Genomic DNA, 17,500 nt, shown 5'->3' on the forward strand with positions numbered 1-17,500 from the left:
CCCATCGCCCCCAGTTGATCAAACAAACAGATAATCCTGCCCCAAACTCACGCCATTGGTGGGATAGGAGAAAGTGCTTTAACACTGAAACTTACACACTTCAGCTTTAAGTCCACACAAACCACGAGTTAAATGTATGAATGTGACGTTTGTCACCCCCCTGTGTTCAGATTGAGTACTGCAGTGAGCCTGATAAAACCCCACATGGATTTAAATGTGCATTATATATGTGTGAAGTTTGTCTCCCCCTGTGTTCAGATTGAGTACTGCAGTGAGCCGGTCTCTGACTGTTGGCTGCAGGGCTGCAGACAGACACACCATTGAAGGGACTAAAGGTTCTGCTTTCAGAACCGCCAGTGAGGAAGAGGAGATGATTGACAGATAGAGAGAGAGAGAGAGAGAGAGAGAGGGATTTTATGACGACCAGTACGAGTTTCTCTCCCACCATGCCCTTTCCCAGGATGCACCACGGCCCTGTGTCATCCTCTGAGAATCTGACCTGCAGTAAACACTGTACTCCAGCCAAGAGTTTTACTGTCTTTATAATATGAAGACAGTGGCGGAGCGGTTTAGAAATTTTAAAACATTCCCAAAAATATAACTTTGATCTCTCATATTGAGTTACTTTGACCCAGAAACACATAAAGTTTCAGCTCTGACGTAATCATGTTTCTACACCCAACCAATGCTAAATAACCACTGAAATGTTGGCTGAGATTTTCCTTTAGTGCAAAAACCTCAGAATATATTTGTGAGTCAAAGTGACGTAGTGATGGAGCAGGTCATAATTATTTTATGCTAGCAGCCTTTAAAAGTGCACTCAGTATTTATTTATTTATTTATTTATTTTATGTTGTGAAGGTCGGTACCACAGGGAAGGTCGTAGCTTAATTTTATATTGTGTATATATATATATATATATATATATATATATACACACAGTATACTGTATATATAAAAATATGGTGTTGCACACACACCTTTGAATATTGGGGGTCTGGGTATCTCAGCGAGTATTGACGCTGACTATCACACCTGGAGTCGTGAGTTTGAATCCAGGGTGTGCTGAGTGACTCCAGCCAGGTCTCCTAAGCAACCAAATTGGCCCGGTTGCTAGGGAGGGTAGAGTCACATGGGGTAACCTCCTCGTGGTCGCTATAATGTGGTTCTCGCTCTCAGTGGGGTGCGTGGTGAGTTGTGCGTGGATGCCGCGGAGAATAGCGTGAAGCCTCCACACGCGCTATGTTTCCGCGGTAACACGCTCAACAAGCCACGTGATAAGATGCGCAGATTGACGGTCTCAGACCACCTGGATTGAGGCGAGTCACTACGCCACCACGAGGACTTAGAGCGCATTGGGAATTGGGCATTCCAAATTGGGGAGAGAAAAAAAGTTGAATATTAATGTATATATTTAGATTTTAAATTATTTATTAATATTTGTTAAATTCAATAGCTCCTTTGCCATGTGACCTACAAAGTAACATCCACTCATTAGCCTTAAATATTGCACACACTTTTGTTTGTCCATTTCTATATGTTTTTAATTGTTGCAAATTTCTATAGCTCCTTGGTCGTGTGACCTATTGACCTCAAACAAGGGTCAGAATGTCCAGGTGCTTTATCAGAGGCACACTTGGAGCAGTTGTTGGCTTTGTTGAACTCTGAAATCATAGGCATGAACTGAACATATGGTTGTCCCACAGAACTACATACAAATAAATAATGGTAACACTAAAGGGTGTGCAATATAGAAGGGTAGTCAATGGACGTTCTGACCCTTGTTTGAGGTCAGTAGGTCACATGACCAATGAGCTATTGAAATTTGAATGTAAAAAGTTTGTACTTTGTTTACGCTCCCTAACTAATTCAACTAGGTGTACAGAATGCTGCTCACATTTTCACATGCTTATTAGCATTTGAAAGCGAATTAATGTCTGAATCGTGAAAATAAGACCCGTGCAATGTTGTGCACATTTTTTCCAACATCATGACACGCATTTGGAGTCTGTGGCTGAAAGCTATTGAGGTCTGACAGCGCGAATATCCATCGAATATCTTTCAAAAGTACTATTCATTCCTTTTACTGTGTTTTAACATGTTAAATTAGTACTGTTTATACTGTAAGCTAGTGATATGCTTTCACATTTAATAATAAAACAAAATGTGATTTCTAAAGCCACTTTTGTGGGCGTTGGCAAGCTTTTATCAACAAATATTGATACATGGTATTATTGGTGATTAATTTGATTAGTTAATCAACATATGATGTAATTTATTCATTATTATTATTATTATTATTATTATTATCAAATGACAGCCCTAATTTCTTTGTTTAAAACATTTACATTTAAAAAAATCACAGAGTGCGCCTTAACGATAAATGATGATTTTGTCACCCTCTGCTGGTGGATCTGGTGAATTACAGCTGCAGTCAGACTTTCACTTGTATAATTACTGAGAGGAACACACAGGGCGAGATCTGCCCACCACAAGAGCTGGAGCAGAAATCATCAATGAATGCAACACTGGAGAAGAACAAACCCAAAACACATGAGAAAGAGGGAATGTGGAGGACAGGAGGGGCTGATTAACTGTCCTGCTGCGGACACACATGACAGACGAACAGGTTACCGAGGTTAACGGTAAGTTTGATGCGTCCTCCGTCCAGCTCCAGGCGTAGGGTGTCGGCTGACTCTTTAGAAGTGGTGGCCATGAGCAGACCGTATGCTCGCTGAGACATGAACCTCAACGCCACGTCCTCCGCCTCTGTGTGCATTGTGCCGGGCATGATGATCTTCAGATACATACTGCCGTCATAACTCAACACCGTCGCCTCTGGAAACACATACACACATGTACATGAGCATTCACAAGTTCATATCAAATTTATACAGTCAGCATTCAGAAGTAACACCACTGAGCACTAATTTGTGACTAAAAACAGGCTTTGGTGTTTTAAGAATTGCACCACATCATGGGAGAATGGGGTAAGATGTGCCACTTTGTATTTACATTGTCCTCTAGTCATGAAGAACTGAGATAGTGGTAAAACTCACATGCCTCAGCGTATCTGCTCTCCAAAAACTATAGTGTATTACCGTGTGGGGACACATGGTGTCACTAAAGGTCTATTGTGGAACTGCTCATAAAGCAACAACTCACAGTAACCTCAAAAGCCTGCACAACATCCAGCTGCTCAAAAGATGAAATAAATAGTTTTAATAAAACAAAACAAAATGCCTTCTCTTAAACTGTTCCTGCAAACAAACAAAAGCATTTGTCTGTGGTGCAGTTGAATCCCAAACCCACCTGCTCACCATCTGACAAACATTATTCTAAATCAAATCTACAGAGACAGAATATGCTCATAATTATGCAAAGGCCACTGAGCTGACACAAAATGATTAAGCTCATTGTCATCTTAGTAACAAACAACCAGCTTAGTCTTTATTATATCAGTCAATATCAAATACACATCTGTGTCGTCTGCAGAAAGCACATACAGTATATACAGTATATCAGTAGGGTCGCCCCTGATGTGTTTGTGAGCGGGTATCATCGCCCTGTTCGACGGAGCAGCTTGCACCAGCTGGTGTCGTTTTAAGCTGCACAGATGGTTCTGGTAAGCATCACCGCTCGAGTGCTCTTCCACACTCGTGACATCGGCTTTTCCCCGCCAACGTGAATCAGGACACAACACGGTGCTGTACGGTGCAGACAAACACATCCAAAAGAGCGTTTGTGGAGCGTCAGGCCGCAGAAAATCAACCGACTGTAGCTGAATTGAACGCTGGAGCTTCACAATCCCTCACTGTGAGTCCCTGATAAACCCGTCACGCGTGGACTCATACTACAGCTAAATATAACTGCTGTCTGTCTGCAGAAAACCATCTCTGAGTAACGAGAGGAAATATACTGCGACCTGCACAGATGCACCATATTCAACTTGACATCAGTGATTTAAAGAAAGCTTCTACTGCTGTACGATGCGAGTTATAATATGACATAACATCGTAGAACGTCAACAGATACCTCATGACAATTTACATTGCAGATTAAACAGTCTATAATCCATCCCTGTTCATCACCCGTCCTTACCGATCTCACAGTTGTATCCCAGGTAACCGGTGCCAGTGCAGTCACAGATGTAGCGGTTCCAGCCCTCCTTGCACTGTCCTCCGTTGGCACAGGGGGCGCTGCTGCACCGTTTCTGCAGCTCGCGCGTACAGAAGCTGCTAACGCCCGGAGCGCTCTGGATCTCCGCGAGCCGACGCACGTCACGACTCTTCCCGTCGATGAAGAGGTCACGGACACAGCCCACGTAACCGTAGTTGAGCAGTGCGGTCCAGACTTCGGGCGGCAGAATCAGACCCTGACGAGTCTCAGGTAATCCGCCCAGGTACATGTCACTGTCCAGATCCAGAATCTCACTGCCCTCGTTTGCGTTGAATGGAATCGAGCGGCTGTTCACAGAGATCGACCCTGAAAAACGAAGAACGTTTACAGGTGTGAACAAATAATGTTTAATTTCATGCCTTCATCCTAAGTGACTAACAGTTCATTCAAGCTTTATAGTTATCAGTCGATGTTCCCTGGGTATCGAACATGTGGCCTTGTCACAAATCTGTAATGTAGGGGGTCTGGGTATCTCAGTGAGTATTGACACTGACTATCACCCCTGGAGTCATGAGTTTGAATCCAGGGTGTGTTGAGTGACTCCAGCCAGGTCTCCTAAGCAACCAAATTGGCCCGGTTGCTAGGGAGGGTAGGGTCACATGGGGTAACCTCCTCGTGGTCGTGATTAGTGGTTCTCGCTCTCAATGGGGCGTGTGGTAAGTTGTGTGTGGATCGTGGAGAGTAGCATGAGCCTCCACATGCTGTGAGTCTCCGCGGTGTCATGCACAACGAGTCACGTGATAAGATGCACGGATTGACGGTCTCAGAAGCGGAGGCAACTGAGACTTGTCCTCCACCACCTGGATTGAGGCGAGTAACCGCGCCACCACGAGGACCTACTAAGTAGTGGGAATTGGGCATTCCAGACTGGGAGAAAAGGGGATAAAAAAATTAAATTAAATAAAATTAAAAACAAAATAAAAATCTGTAATGTGTGCTCATCAGGGTTGTGTACCATTTGGAAATTATTTAGACTGAGGTGATAAACAGGATGTGCAATTTATATTAATATTTGAATATAAGGAAGTAGAATTAAAGTGGAATGACATTAGATTAAGTAAATGATACATTATTAGACTTAGTTTAGAGAAACATCTCTATTCAGTTAAGAAACAATGTATTTTTATGTCAGTTATTAAAGAGGTATAATTACAGTAATTTAAATGAATGACTACGGTTGTCAATCAATTAAAATATTTATTCAAATAAATCACATTATGTGTGGATTAATTAATCACAATGAATGGCATACCAGTATTTATTGAGAAAGATATTATTATTATAATTATTATTCAAGTATTAATATTTGATACAAGTATATGTATACATGCCATAAAATCAGTGGACATGCTGTAATTACAATTTGGGCAAAATCTTCTGGTGTTTCCCCGTGGACTTTTATTTAATTGTATTTATTTTATAATAGGATCAAATGGGCAGATTCAATTCATATCAAACTTTATTGGCAACAGAAACTTAAGTGTACATTGCCAATGCATTATTAGACACTTTACACACAGATATAAAACATATTGAATGCTGGAGTTTCATTTGCTGAAGTTTAAAATGTCAAAACTATTTCTCAGGCTGCCGTTCAGTCTCTTCAAGTATAGCTGTCTACAGATTGACGAACGACCAGGTCCTTCAGTCTATCATGCACACGCTCTCACTCAGGCAGTTTCACTTCTAACACTGGTTCAGATAAAAGTGAGTGAGCATTTTCGGGCAATGCGAAGAGATTTGGCAGCTATTTCTTGTGCGCCTGGTTAAATGCTTGCGGGTGAAGTCTCCATTCTTCGTACAGTAAATCCACTCACTTTGGTTGTGTCAGCTGTGTTTGAGCGCAAAAGTGCATCTGTTGTTGCTAATAACTTGCTAAATAAGAACTACAACAGTTGTCTGTTTCGTCATGCAAGAACACTCACATGCTTGTGCTTGTTGTAGTCCTTATTTAGCAACACACCGTTTAAAAACACAGTGGCTTCAAAAGTCTTGTTTCAAGTCTGACGGTGTGCAATTTATGTTGTAGAACAAAACATCCAAGTATCTTCAAATGATGTTTACAACAGACCTTATTTGACTAAAAAATAAAAATAAATAAATAATATTAATAATAATAATAATTGGAAATTCCCAAGACTCAAAAATGCTGTTTTTCTTCCAGGTTCAAGGACTATAACCTGAACCGCTAATTCTTAAATTCTGATCATGTGAGCACACATTTCAGTGTGAGTTCTCATCTCTGGGTAGATCAGGGAGATTTATGAGTGACTCTTAATTGTCTATTAAACTGCAATTACAGAATGGCTGGACTTTTCCCCCACAGCACAAACACCCACATACTCCAGTCTCACACTCTATTAGTCAGTTATGGCAAATGAAGAGCCTTTGGCAGTGCAACTCAACGACACACACATCTGTGAGGTTTAATGGTGTCTCTATGGCCACGTGCAGGCTCCGTTTGGGGATAACTATCTCACTTAATGGGTGAATCCACTTCACTGAATCAACTGCTTCATGTGAATACAGGAGTCACTCCAGAACTCATGATGGTTGACGTGTGATCACCATAGCAACAGTTTGGCATCTCACGGATGTAAACATAAAAAAACATGGATGTCACGAGTTTAACTTGTTTGATGTTGTTGACTAACTTAAAGAATATAAGATATGCAGCGCCTCTGTTAATCTCCAGCTACTGAACACAAAACCCTGATTTACTCGTTATTTTCACATGCAAATGAGCTTGTGATTTATCAACACGTTTGGCAGAAGTTTGCAGCTCTTCACTGGTAGTGGTGAACCTTCAGAAAAGCTTTGGCAACAATGAAGAGTTTGCTGTAAAGCTCATATACATGTGAACATAATGAGTGTCAAATCTGTGGTAATCTCATTACTGAAACACACCATCCCACCATATATACTGTATATAGGTAGCATAAAAAAAGTTGCAGTAGAGATAAATGGCTTTTTGGCAAGCAGTTTGTATTTCTTTATTTATTTGTTTATTATTCTATTAACCAGATGTGATGTGAGTGATGTTTAGAACATAAATATACATTATTTTTATGTATGGTACTATTGAAAACGGGTACAACATACTTCATTCATTTATTGCATTCTTTATTTTGTTCATATTAAATTTAATGGTCTTAATTGTGAATCTGAACGTGTTTCGGAGATGAAAAATTAACCAGAAAATTCTTTAAAAATCTAAAATAAAACATGAATTACTCTGAAATTTGCTTTTTGATGCAACACATGCATATGATAATGATTTTTAAACAGAAATACAAGTTAAAAAATAATGTTATTATAAAATAAACAATCTATTATATTATTATTATTATTATTATTATTATTATTATTATGAACTATTATTGTGGATTATTGAATTATTTTGAGTATTAGATCTGTTTTAGCCTATGTAGCAGTATTTTATTTTTTTCCTCAATACGAATCTGAAGACGTCTACTCATTTCCCATGATACTGTGCACCTGTTAATATGATTATTTGTATAATAACTTGTAGTGGTAAGAAATGCTTGGAATTGGGTGAATGTGTGAATCTGCAACCTGCTTTTCACAATGCACATGAACTTTAAAACATACATCAAGTGTCCAGCACGTGAACATAGAAGAACACGTCACCCGATTACTCTCATGAGCACACAAACCATGTAGGCTATTACTACCACATTCTTTAACTATTATATGTTGCTTTGATTAATTGTGCAGTCCTGAAGGATTGTGGCATTAGTCTAATGATGCGCTCTTTAAGTGCATGTGTGATATTCACGATATTACTTAAATTTATATGGCCTGTAAAATCTTAGCGGTGACATCCCAGCCCTACACAACAGACTGTGAGTGTTGTAAAATACAGTTCTGTATTTAACTGAAGTGTGTGTGAGAATACTCAGAAGTGGAGTGAAACTGGATTTAACTGCAGTGTGAACATGGTCTTTCAGAAGTGTGTTTCTCACCCTTTCTCCCTTCTCTCTGGAAGTCAACGTGACACCATTCCCCATCATTGACTTTCTTGTTGCTGGTCTTGAGTTTGATACTCCCTGATCCCATGTCCATCAGCAGGAATAAAAAGCCGTCCAGCAGCTCCATGGCGAAATAATCGCTCTTCATCTCGCGGCCGGGCCGCTGCTCTTTCGTGCTCTGTGGTTTCCCGTGACTGAAGAGCAGCAGTCCGCTCGGTTCTGTGGTGCGGAAATCAAACGATATGGAGCTGGTTTTCTTGGTGTCCCACCGCGGAAGAGCGATGTAAGACTCGGGTGTCTCAAAGGTCACGGGGTCGAGGGCCGCCACGTCCTCGCAGCGGAACACCAGGTCTCCGTGGAGACTGATCTTGGGGTCTCTCTCGATGGCCAGATGGGACAGCTCCAGCTTGAAGTCGTTGTTCTTGTACACCACCTACAGGGGGCGATACAGACAGATTATGACAGAGAAGAGGTTTCGGTTTCGTTACCTTTGGGCACTTTTAGCACTGCGGACTTCTCGAAGTCTCAATAAAACATTTGTTCACACTAGTTGATTTAATTCATTTATTAACATTGTCCAACAGTGTGTGTTCATGCATCACAGGAGATTTGTGTTACTCAGATTCAGTGTAGAGTTTAATAGAATTCTGTGCTGGAAATGACGCTGATGGAAATGATATTTTTAAAGGTTTCCTTTGTCTTGATAAAGAGCAATCAGCTATTTCACACTTTCCAGCATCATTTGCTCATCCTATCATTCACTCACTCATTCAAACATTCATTCGTTCATGCATTCAACTGTTCATTTGTTCGTTTGTTCATGCACTTGTTCATTTACTCCATTTGTTTATTTATTCACTAATTCATTTGTTTGTTCATTTATTCACTTGTTCATTCATTCTTGCATGCATTTGTTCATGTATTCAGCTATTTCACACTTTTTAGCATCATTTACTCATCCTATCATTCACTCACTCATTCAAACATTCATTCGTTCATGCATTCACCTGTTCATTCTTTGTTCATTCATTCATTTCTTCATTTGTTTGTTCATTCACACATGCATTAATTTGTTCATTCATTCACTTGTTCATGTCTATTTACTCATCCTATCATTCACTCACTCATTCAAACATTCATTCGTTCATGCATTCACCTGTTCATTCTTTGTTCATTCATTCATTTCTTCATTTGTTTGTTCATTCACACATGCATTAATTTGTTCATGCATTCACTTGTTCATGTCTATTTGCTCATCCTATCATTCACTCACTCATTCAGACATTCATTCGTTCATGCATTCCCCTGTTCATTCTTTTTTGTTCATTCACTCATTCATTCATTTCTTCATTTGTTTGTTTGTTCATTAATTCACTTGTTCATTTGTCTATTTACTCATCCTATCATTCTTTCACTCATTCATTCACTTGTTCATTCATTTGTTTGTTCATTCACTCATGCATTAATTTGTTCATTCATTCACTTGTTCATGTCTATTTACTCATCCTATCATTCATTCACTCATTCATTCATTAATTTGTTCATGCATTCAACTGTTCATTTGTTCGTTTGTTCATGCACTTGTTCATTTACTCCATTTGTTTATTTATTCACTAATTCATTTATTCACTTGTTCATTCATTCTTGCATGCATTTGTTCAAGTATTAAGCTATTTCACACATTTTAGCATAATTTGCTCATCCTATCATTCACTCACTCATTCAAACATGCATTCATTCATGCATTCACCTGTTCATTCTTTTGTTTGTTTGTTCATTCATTCACTTGTTCATTCATTTGTTTGTTCATTCACTCATGCATTAATTTGTTCATTCATTCACTTGTTAATTTGTCCATTTACTCATCCTATCATTCATTCACTCACTCATTCATTCATTCGTTCGTTCATGCATTCACCTGTTAATTTGTTTGTTCGTTCATTTACTCCATTCATTGGTTAATTAATTAATTTGTTTGTTTATTTATTCACTAATTCATTTGTTTGTTCATTTATTCACTTGTTCATTCATTCGTTCTTTCATGCATTTGTTCATGTATTCACTAGTTTTTCCATTTATTCATTTACTCCGTTCATGTATTCACATATTCAATCATTTCATTCAATAATGTTCATTCATTCATTCACCTGTTCATTCATTAGCTTGTGTTTTCATTCATTCATTCTTTTGTTCAATTATCTATTCACATTTTTTTCTTCCATTCATTCATTCACTCGATTATTCATTTATTTATTTGTTCATTCATTTATTTATTCAATAATTCACCAATCCATTTGTTTGTTTGTTCATTCATTTGTTTTTATTTATTCATTCATTATTTGTTCATCCACATGTTCATTTATTCACGCACTCATTTATTCATTCGTTCATTCATTCATTCACTTGTTCATTAACTCATTCACCTGTTTGCTCATTCGTTCATGTATTCACTCGTAGAATAGAATTGATAAGACCAATCAGCACACAATTAAATCATATTTCACACTTTTTTTGCATCATTTGGTCAAATCACAGCCAGACTGAAAATGACGCTCAGTAAAAAAAGTGATATTTTTCTTTGTTTTGTTTGGAATACAAGTCATTGTTTAATCTACACTTGGGGTAAAATGCCCCCAGGGGGTTATAGTGATATTGTGTAGATATTGGGGCAATAGTTATAGTACAAAAACTGCACTAAAACATCGGCGTGTTTCAAACAGTGACTGTCTGAATTAAAACAGTCAACGTTTATTGTAGCTACAGAATAAAACCAGCAAATTCTCAGATGCACTTCATACGTAAGGGACCGTCTGAAATTCCACCCACTGCACTAAAACATCAGTGTTGTCCAAGCATTCAATCAACTGACTTATGCCTATTATATAGAAGTATACAGTATATTAAAAAACTGTGAAAATAAATGAAGACTCTGAAGGTTGTAGTGGGCTGCCAGAGGATATACTGAACAACAAAATCTATAATCTATATTTTCCCAATGTTTTAGTGCAGTGGGTGGCATTTCAGACGGTCCCTTACATATGTGCATGTGAAAGATTGCTGGCTTTATTCTGTGGCTACAACAAACATTGACTGTTTTAATTCAAATGTTTTATTCTGTATAGTATGGTTATATACTCTTAACTGTACTAGTGATATATTTGTAATATTGTTGCATCGAGAGGATGCAAAACAATGATGAGAAATGCCACTGCAAATGCTAAAATAAAGTACTTAAAGAACTTAATGTCTCACAATTGCGTTTTTATCATGTACTTGTGAGTTATAATGTCAGCACGTAGACACTTTATTATTGAATTAAATTGCAGCCCTCGCGGTTTGAAAATCACACTGGGTCATATCGTGATTTCGATTTTATTTCGATTAATCGTTCAGCCCTAGTCGAGACATTGATCAGGACAAGTCTTGTATGGCACTGTGGAGGTCTCGACAGCTTTTCAAAGAATATGGTGAAAATAATATTTCCCGACACACTCACATCTTTCAGGCAGCCCATGAAGTTGTTGCTGACGGGCGATCCGGGCAGATCCGCCGTGTTCGGACTTCCACCGATATAGAAGAAGTCATCGGAGCCGAGCATTGTGTAGTCTTCCTGTGTGTAACCAGTGGTGGTCAATATACCATCCACTGAGATAGTGACCTACCGATGGGACGACCCGTGACAGACAGAGACAGAGAGAGTGTGTTTCCGAGGAGAAAGAGAGAGAGAAGGAGAGAAAGACACTGGATTAAAGAGTCATTGTGGTTTAAGTTGTTTAAGGAAAGAGTTTCCTTACAGTGCAGTTGTAAAAGCTCATTGCTGTTCAACATTGAAACCCTTAAAAACTCACATGATTGCACTTTAATAATACAGCATGACTGCCAACAGCATTCTTAATTATTTCATTTCTGATTCTGATTTCAAGATTTCACGCCACAGCACAATCCAAATTAAATACACAGTCACTTTCAGTCTGTGAACCCTACTGACAAAGAGAATGACAAAGTGTTCTTTTAACTCTGCTCTCCATGGGCTTTCAAGGATTAAACTCCAAATGCTTTCACTAAAGTTTGAATGTTTTATTAAGTTGACATGTCTGGTCATTTTTATCCGCTGTAAAATCAGAGCTGCTGTTATGTTCTATATTTCAGATGTCGTCTCACAAGCCAAACCACTATTTGACTATTGCCATGAAATCTGATCCATATTGTTCCATTTAACAGAGGTCGTTAGTGGAAACTGTGTGTCGTCTTTATTACAAATTTCCCTCAATGCCCACGTGATATAAAAGTAATAAATATTACAGAGACTCTGAAAATAAACAGATGCGCTTGAGAAACATGTTGTCAAACTTTAAAGGAATATTCTGTGTTCAATGCAAGTTAATCTCAGTCAACAGCGTTTGTGTCATAATGTTGATTACCACATAAATTAATTTCCCTCCTTTTCTTTAAAAAAAGCACAAATCTGTGTTCCAGTGAGAAAAAGCACTTACATTAATTCTTCTGTTAAGACTCAAGTATTATTTGAGCTGTACAGTTGTTTTAGGGTTTATGGTGTTAGGTCACCTTATCAACGAAGTTGTAAAATTGGCTGTATCTTTACACAGAAAAGGTTAGTGAGTGATTTTATCACACTAAAATTATGTTAACACATATATTGTTTACATCAGGGACGAGTCAAAATAACTTTTTGTGGTAATCAACATTATGCCACAAACAGCCTGATCTCATGAAATTTACCAGAGCACTGCAACGTTTCTGCAAAACTGAAATTATGTGCTTCATTACACGTTTGGCTGCAGTATTTTCAGTGAAATGTCCAGCGGGGGGCGCCAAAACCAAGCAGTTGGTGAGTGTGTTGGTGATAAAATGTGTCGTTTTTCAAATGGTGTCTTATAGTAAACGTTTTTCGATATCATAACAGGATTATGTGCGTAATAGTGACAAATAAATGTATATACATTAATAATCAGCCGTTGTACTCGTCATTTGTGTGAAAGTGAATAAAACACACAGTTGTTCAGGCGCCTCTAGTGTTCATTTCACCAGGAAACTGCAGCGAAACGTAGAAATCGGCACATAAAAGTCAGTTTGACAAATGAGAGTAACATCTCACAGATGGAACGTGCCAACATTTATTTTAAAGCTTACCACATTTATTTTATTTATCGCACGTTTATCAAATTGATCATATTTACTGCATGTAACCCTGAATATCCATTGACCGTCAAACCATCGAACCGGCGTGCTACATTCTCTCTTAAACTTCCTCCTTCCTGTTTGAAGTTTTAATGCATATCTCCCTCGTGTTCAAATGGGTATTTTTGACCAGAATGAAGTGCTTTAAATGTGTTTGAGTATTTCTCTGGGGCAGTGCACACACATCTGTCTGCTGAAGGCCCTGATTTGAGGACAGTATTTCTATTATTCCTCATTTAACACACACACACACTGATGACAGTGTTTGTGAGAGAACTGCATAGTGTTTTTCATTTTAAAATGTGTTTACTCCATTGGTTCAACGCTTCAGAATCACTTACATGTTGAATAATAATGCTGTTTTTGCTCTTTCTGACTCAATGTGTCCAATTAAAACACGCGCTGATAAAGGTTGGCGAGACAGACTACTTTATCTGTCAAGTTATTTTCTACTCCAACAAATATCATACACAAAGCCACAACGATTTCTGCCTCTTCACAACACAATACAAACCACCACTTAATCAAATACCTGCTGTGAATGAAAAGAGACAATTATCAACATTTTGTCTCAATCTATTTACAGTAAAGCCACAAAGATCTGTTAAATACTTCCGAAGGCTTCAAGCTATTAAACTAGCCTCAAATCATCACTCATACAGCCTGCAATTACCAAACTATAGAACTAAATTCATGAAAATAACATACTCTTATAAAGTTCAGCATTGAGCGTTCAACAACTGCACCATAAAGAAACGTTTCCCAAAGCGCTCTTTTATCATCATCTCTTTCATGTGCCGTTCACCTTTTCAAGTGTTCTTTTCAGACTTCTGTACCGTACAAACCCATTTTTATGTCTGCTGTTGTATTTTAAGAGGGTTAGGGTCTGAACAGGCCAGAGTTTGACTGTTGACGGTCTTAAAATGGACATTTTGTTCATTGTGGAAAGAGTGAAAACTTGTACGATCCACTTGAAGACCCCATGAGATGGTTTGACAGTTGTGCGGTTTTCTTTCCTTTGTTGGCATGTTTCCTCTTGAAATAGGAAGTTGGGGTGGAACATTTTGGAAAGCCGACAGTCTTTAGTTTATATCAGTCATGAACAGAAACAAATTGGAAAATGATGTCGTCAATATTTAGATCTGATTTTCTTGGAAGAGTAAGACTGAACATTTTAAACGTGTATTATATACGTTAAAAGATTCTTTTTGTCGATGTTTATGAGTTGAACTAAACACAAATCGACAATTTTGATTTCATGGGGTCTTTGAGAATGCATTAAACTGATGTGATGCTCAATTATGGCATCATAAATCCTCACGAGTGCCCAAATTCATGACCATCTTGCAATGTTAAAATCGTCATGGAATATTTCAGTGTTATCTGTCGGCGTGTGTGTGTGTGTGTGTGTGTGTGTTTGGCCGCTGGCGTTCTGGTGATGTTGGCAGCACTCAACGCCAGAATTATTACGATAAATAAATCATTACGGCGGGCGAGTTGACCAGCTGTCAGCCACCTGTGATACAGACCCTACTGAGAGAGAGAGAGAGAGAGAGACACAGAGAGACAGAGAGAGAGAGAGAGAGAGAGAGAGAGAGAGACTGTTAGCACTCATACAGACATCATATCAGTGTCATTTACATCCATTTTCAATAGCAGAGCAGAGATAAATAACCATATAACATTGATAACGCAACAGAGATAGAAAATACAAAGAATCAGCTGTTTAAATATACAATCAAATGTTGCATGTTTAATTCTGTCCAGCTCTCATCACGAAAATAAATATGATTATTTTGCATTTCTTGTCCAATTGTATGTCTAAAAGTCACAAAATAGGGGCATTTGGTTTTTTTGCCGGTTCTCAGCTTGTTTCTTACATACTGTATATATATATATATATATATATATATATATATACATATATACACACACACACTGTATATACTGTATATAATATATATGAATGTGGACGGGATATTGAAATTGAGTACATTTAAAGAAATATCTCAAAATATAGCTACGTTTATTAAATTTGCTGATAAATAGGTGTAACGGTTCATCAATCATTGTGAATTGCCTTTATATATATGTCTTCTATAAGTAATCTAAATACATTACTTTATATGTGATGCAAAAGAATATATTACTGATTACATTGAAGAAAGACTATTTAGTATTTATCCCAAATTACTCTAAGTCACCCGCTTAACTAACAATGAACACTGACTTCAACAGGTTACACTAATGTTAAAGAATAATACACTAGTGCATTTCTATAAGCGCAAACCTCCAAGAAACATATAGAACTGGTCTGAAAGTTTCTCTGGACACATCATCCAGACAGTCTGAAACAGCATGACGAGATGTCAAGGACGATCTGATGTTTTACTAGCTCAAGACTGTATTAATGAATCCTGTTTGAGGTCTGTGCAGATGTCACATTTCAGAATCCTCTGTTTGTTTCTCATCAAACGTCGTAATGAACTTTACCTGTGATGTAACGTTATAAAATCAGAAAGAAGGTTTCTTCGGTTATATTTTCATGGTCTGATTAATGATTTACATGTGTGTAGTTCAGTGATATATTAGTGCACTTAACTAGTCATTTAACCAGATTACAGTCTAAATCGACTTTCTGCCACACTGTTTCCACGCTGTTTTCCAGTATAAATATCTAAACATCGTTAAAACTAAACACATTTTCTTGAGCAGCTAAATCACTTCACTGTAGGGATGGTGTGTCTTGAGGCATAGTGTTAGGTTTGCACCACACATAGCGCTTGGTCTCATCTGACCACAAAACCTTCTCCCACATCGCAGCTGAGTCACTCATATGCTTTCTGGCAAACTCCATGGTACTTTTTGAGTAACGGCTTCTTTCTTGCCACCCTTCCATACAGGCAACCATGATATGGTTGACTGGTGCACCATTACTCCACTCCCAGCCACTGAACTCTGCAGCTCCTTCAAAGTGATTGTTGGCCTTTCTGTGGCTTCTCTCACAAGTCTCCTTTTTGTTAGAGCTCTGAGTTTTGAGGGACGGCCTTTTCTTGACGGTGCCTGGGTGGTGCAGCTTTCACTTCCTGATTATTGATCCAACTGTGCTCACTGGGATATCCAAACATTTGGATATTATTGTGTACCCTTTCCCTAATCTATGCATTTTTATGACTTCATCTCTAACTTCTGTGAAATGCTCTTTGGTCTTCATTTTCCTTCAGATTCACAGCCTGACCAATGATCCCTCAACAATGGGTTTTTATCCAGAAAATGTGATTGCAACTTTAATGATTCACAGGTGGATGCAACGGTAAAGTAACTGTGTCCTCGTTAGGTGTAACCTGGCAGCTTCCACAGCACAGGGGTTGAATACTTATGCAAGCAAGATAGTTCAGCTTTTTATTTTGTTTTTAAATATTTCCCAACATAAAACCAATGTCACCTAACAATATTTGATTTTGAGTTCCAGTGTTTTAAAATAAAATATCAAAGAGAATGAAAACTCAATGCACCATTTGTAATTCAGTAATATGAGATAATTGGTCAGGGGTCTGAATACTTTTGCAAGGCCCTGTGTGTGTGTGTATATATATATATACTGTATATATTAATGCTGGTTGATGATAAGTTATTAAAAGACAGTTGTTCATTGTTAGTTCATGTTAGTTCAAAATGCATTCATTCTTTTAATGTTAAAAATGTATTAGTATGTTGAAAGTAACATTAGCCAAGCTGAATAACTGCTGTATTGTTCATTATTAGTTCATGTAGGTATCTAACGTTGAAGTGTCACAGAGGATGTAGCTGTTGTTACTGCTTGCCTTTTTTTAATCACTTTTTGTTGTTGTCTTCTGTACATTTGAAATGGTCCTACGGTGTGACAAATGCATTTATAGAAGTACAAATAATCCGTAATTTAGAGGTCACATTCAAAATGCAGTTTCTAATAGTTTTAGATGGAGTGCAGAATGTCTCGCCGCAGGACATGAGGTCGCCTGAGGCTATTTTTACTTTCGTTCGAGTTTATTTTGATTTGTGTACATGTGCCCCTCTAACCTCGCCTCCAGACAAACATCATGTGAATATTACTGACATGTTTAACAAACAGCTGATGTGCAAATGCATTA

At 38.0% G+C, this 17,500-nt stretch overlaps 1 protein-coding gene across 7 annotated transcripts in view; it reads right to left on the minus strand.

Moving 5' to 3' along the window:
- Nucleotides 1-17,500, minus strand: part of LOC127447463 (neurexin-2-like) — a 605,483-nt gene that overhangs the window by 268,955 nt on the left and 319,028 nt on the right. For all 7 annotated transcript variants that reach the window (XM_051709390.1, XM_051709363.1, XM_051709382.1 and 4 more), the window contains 4 exons: nucleotides 11,668-11,829; nucleotides 8,166-8,604; nucleotides 4,102-4,485; nucleotides 2,635-2,838 (listed from right to left, as the gene is read on the minus strand). In XM_051709390.1, coding sequence (XP_051565350.1) covers nucleotides 2,635-2,838; nucleotides 4,102-4,485; nucleotides 8,166-8,604; nucleotides 11,668-11,829 — 1,189 coding nt within the window. The remainder of the gene's footprint in view (nucleotides 1-2,634; nucleotides 2,839-4,101; nucleotides 4,486-8,165; nucleotides 8,605-11,667; nucleotides 11,830-17,500) is intronic.

Source organism: Myxocyprinus asiaticus, chromosome 1 (genome assembly GCF_019703515.2).
Source record: "Myxocyprinus asiaticus isolate MX2 ecotype Aquarium Trade chromosome 1, UBuf_Myxa_2, whole genome shotgun sequence".
NCBI classification, from domain to species: domain Eukaryota; kingdom Metazoa; phylum Chordata; class Actinopteri; order Cypriniformes; family Catostomidae; genus Myxocyprinus; species Myxocyprinus asiaticus.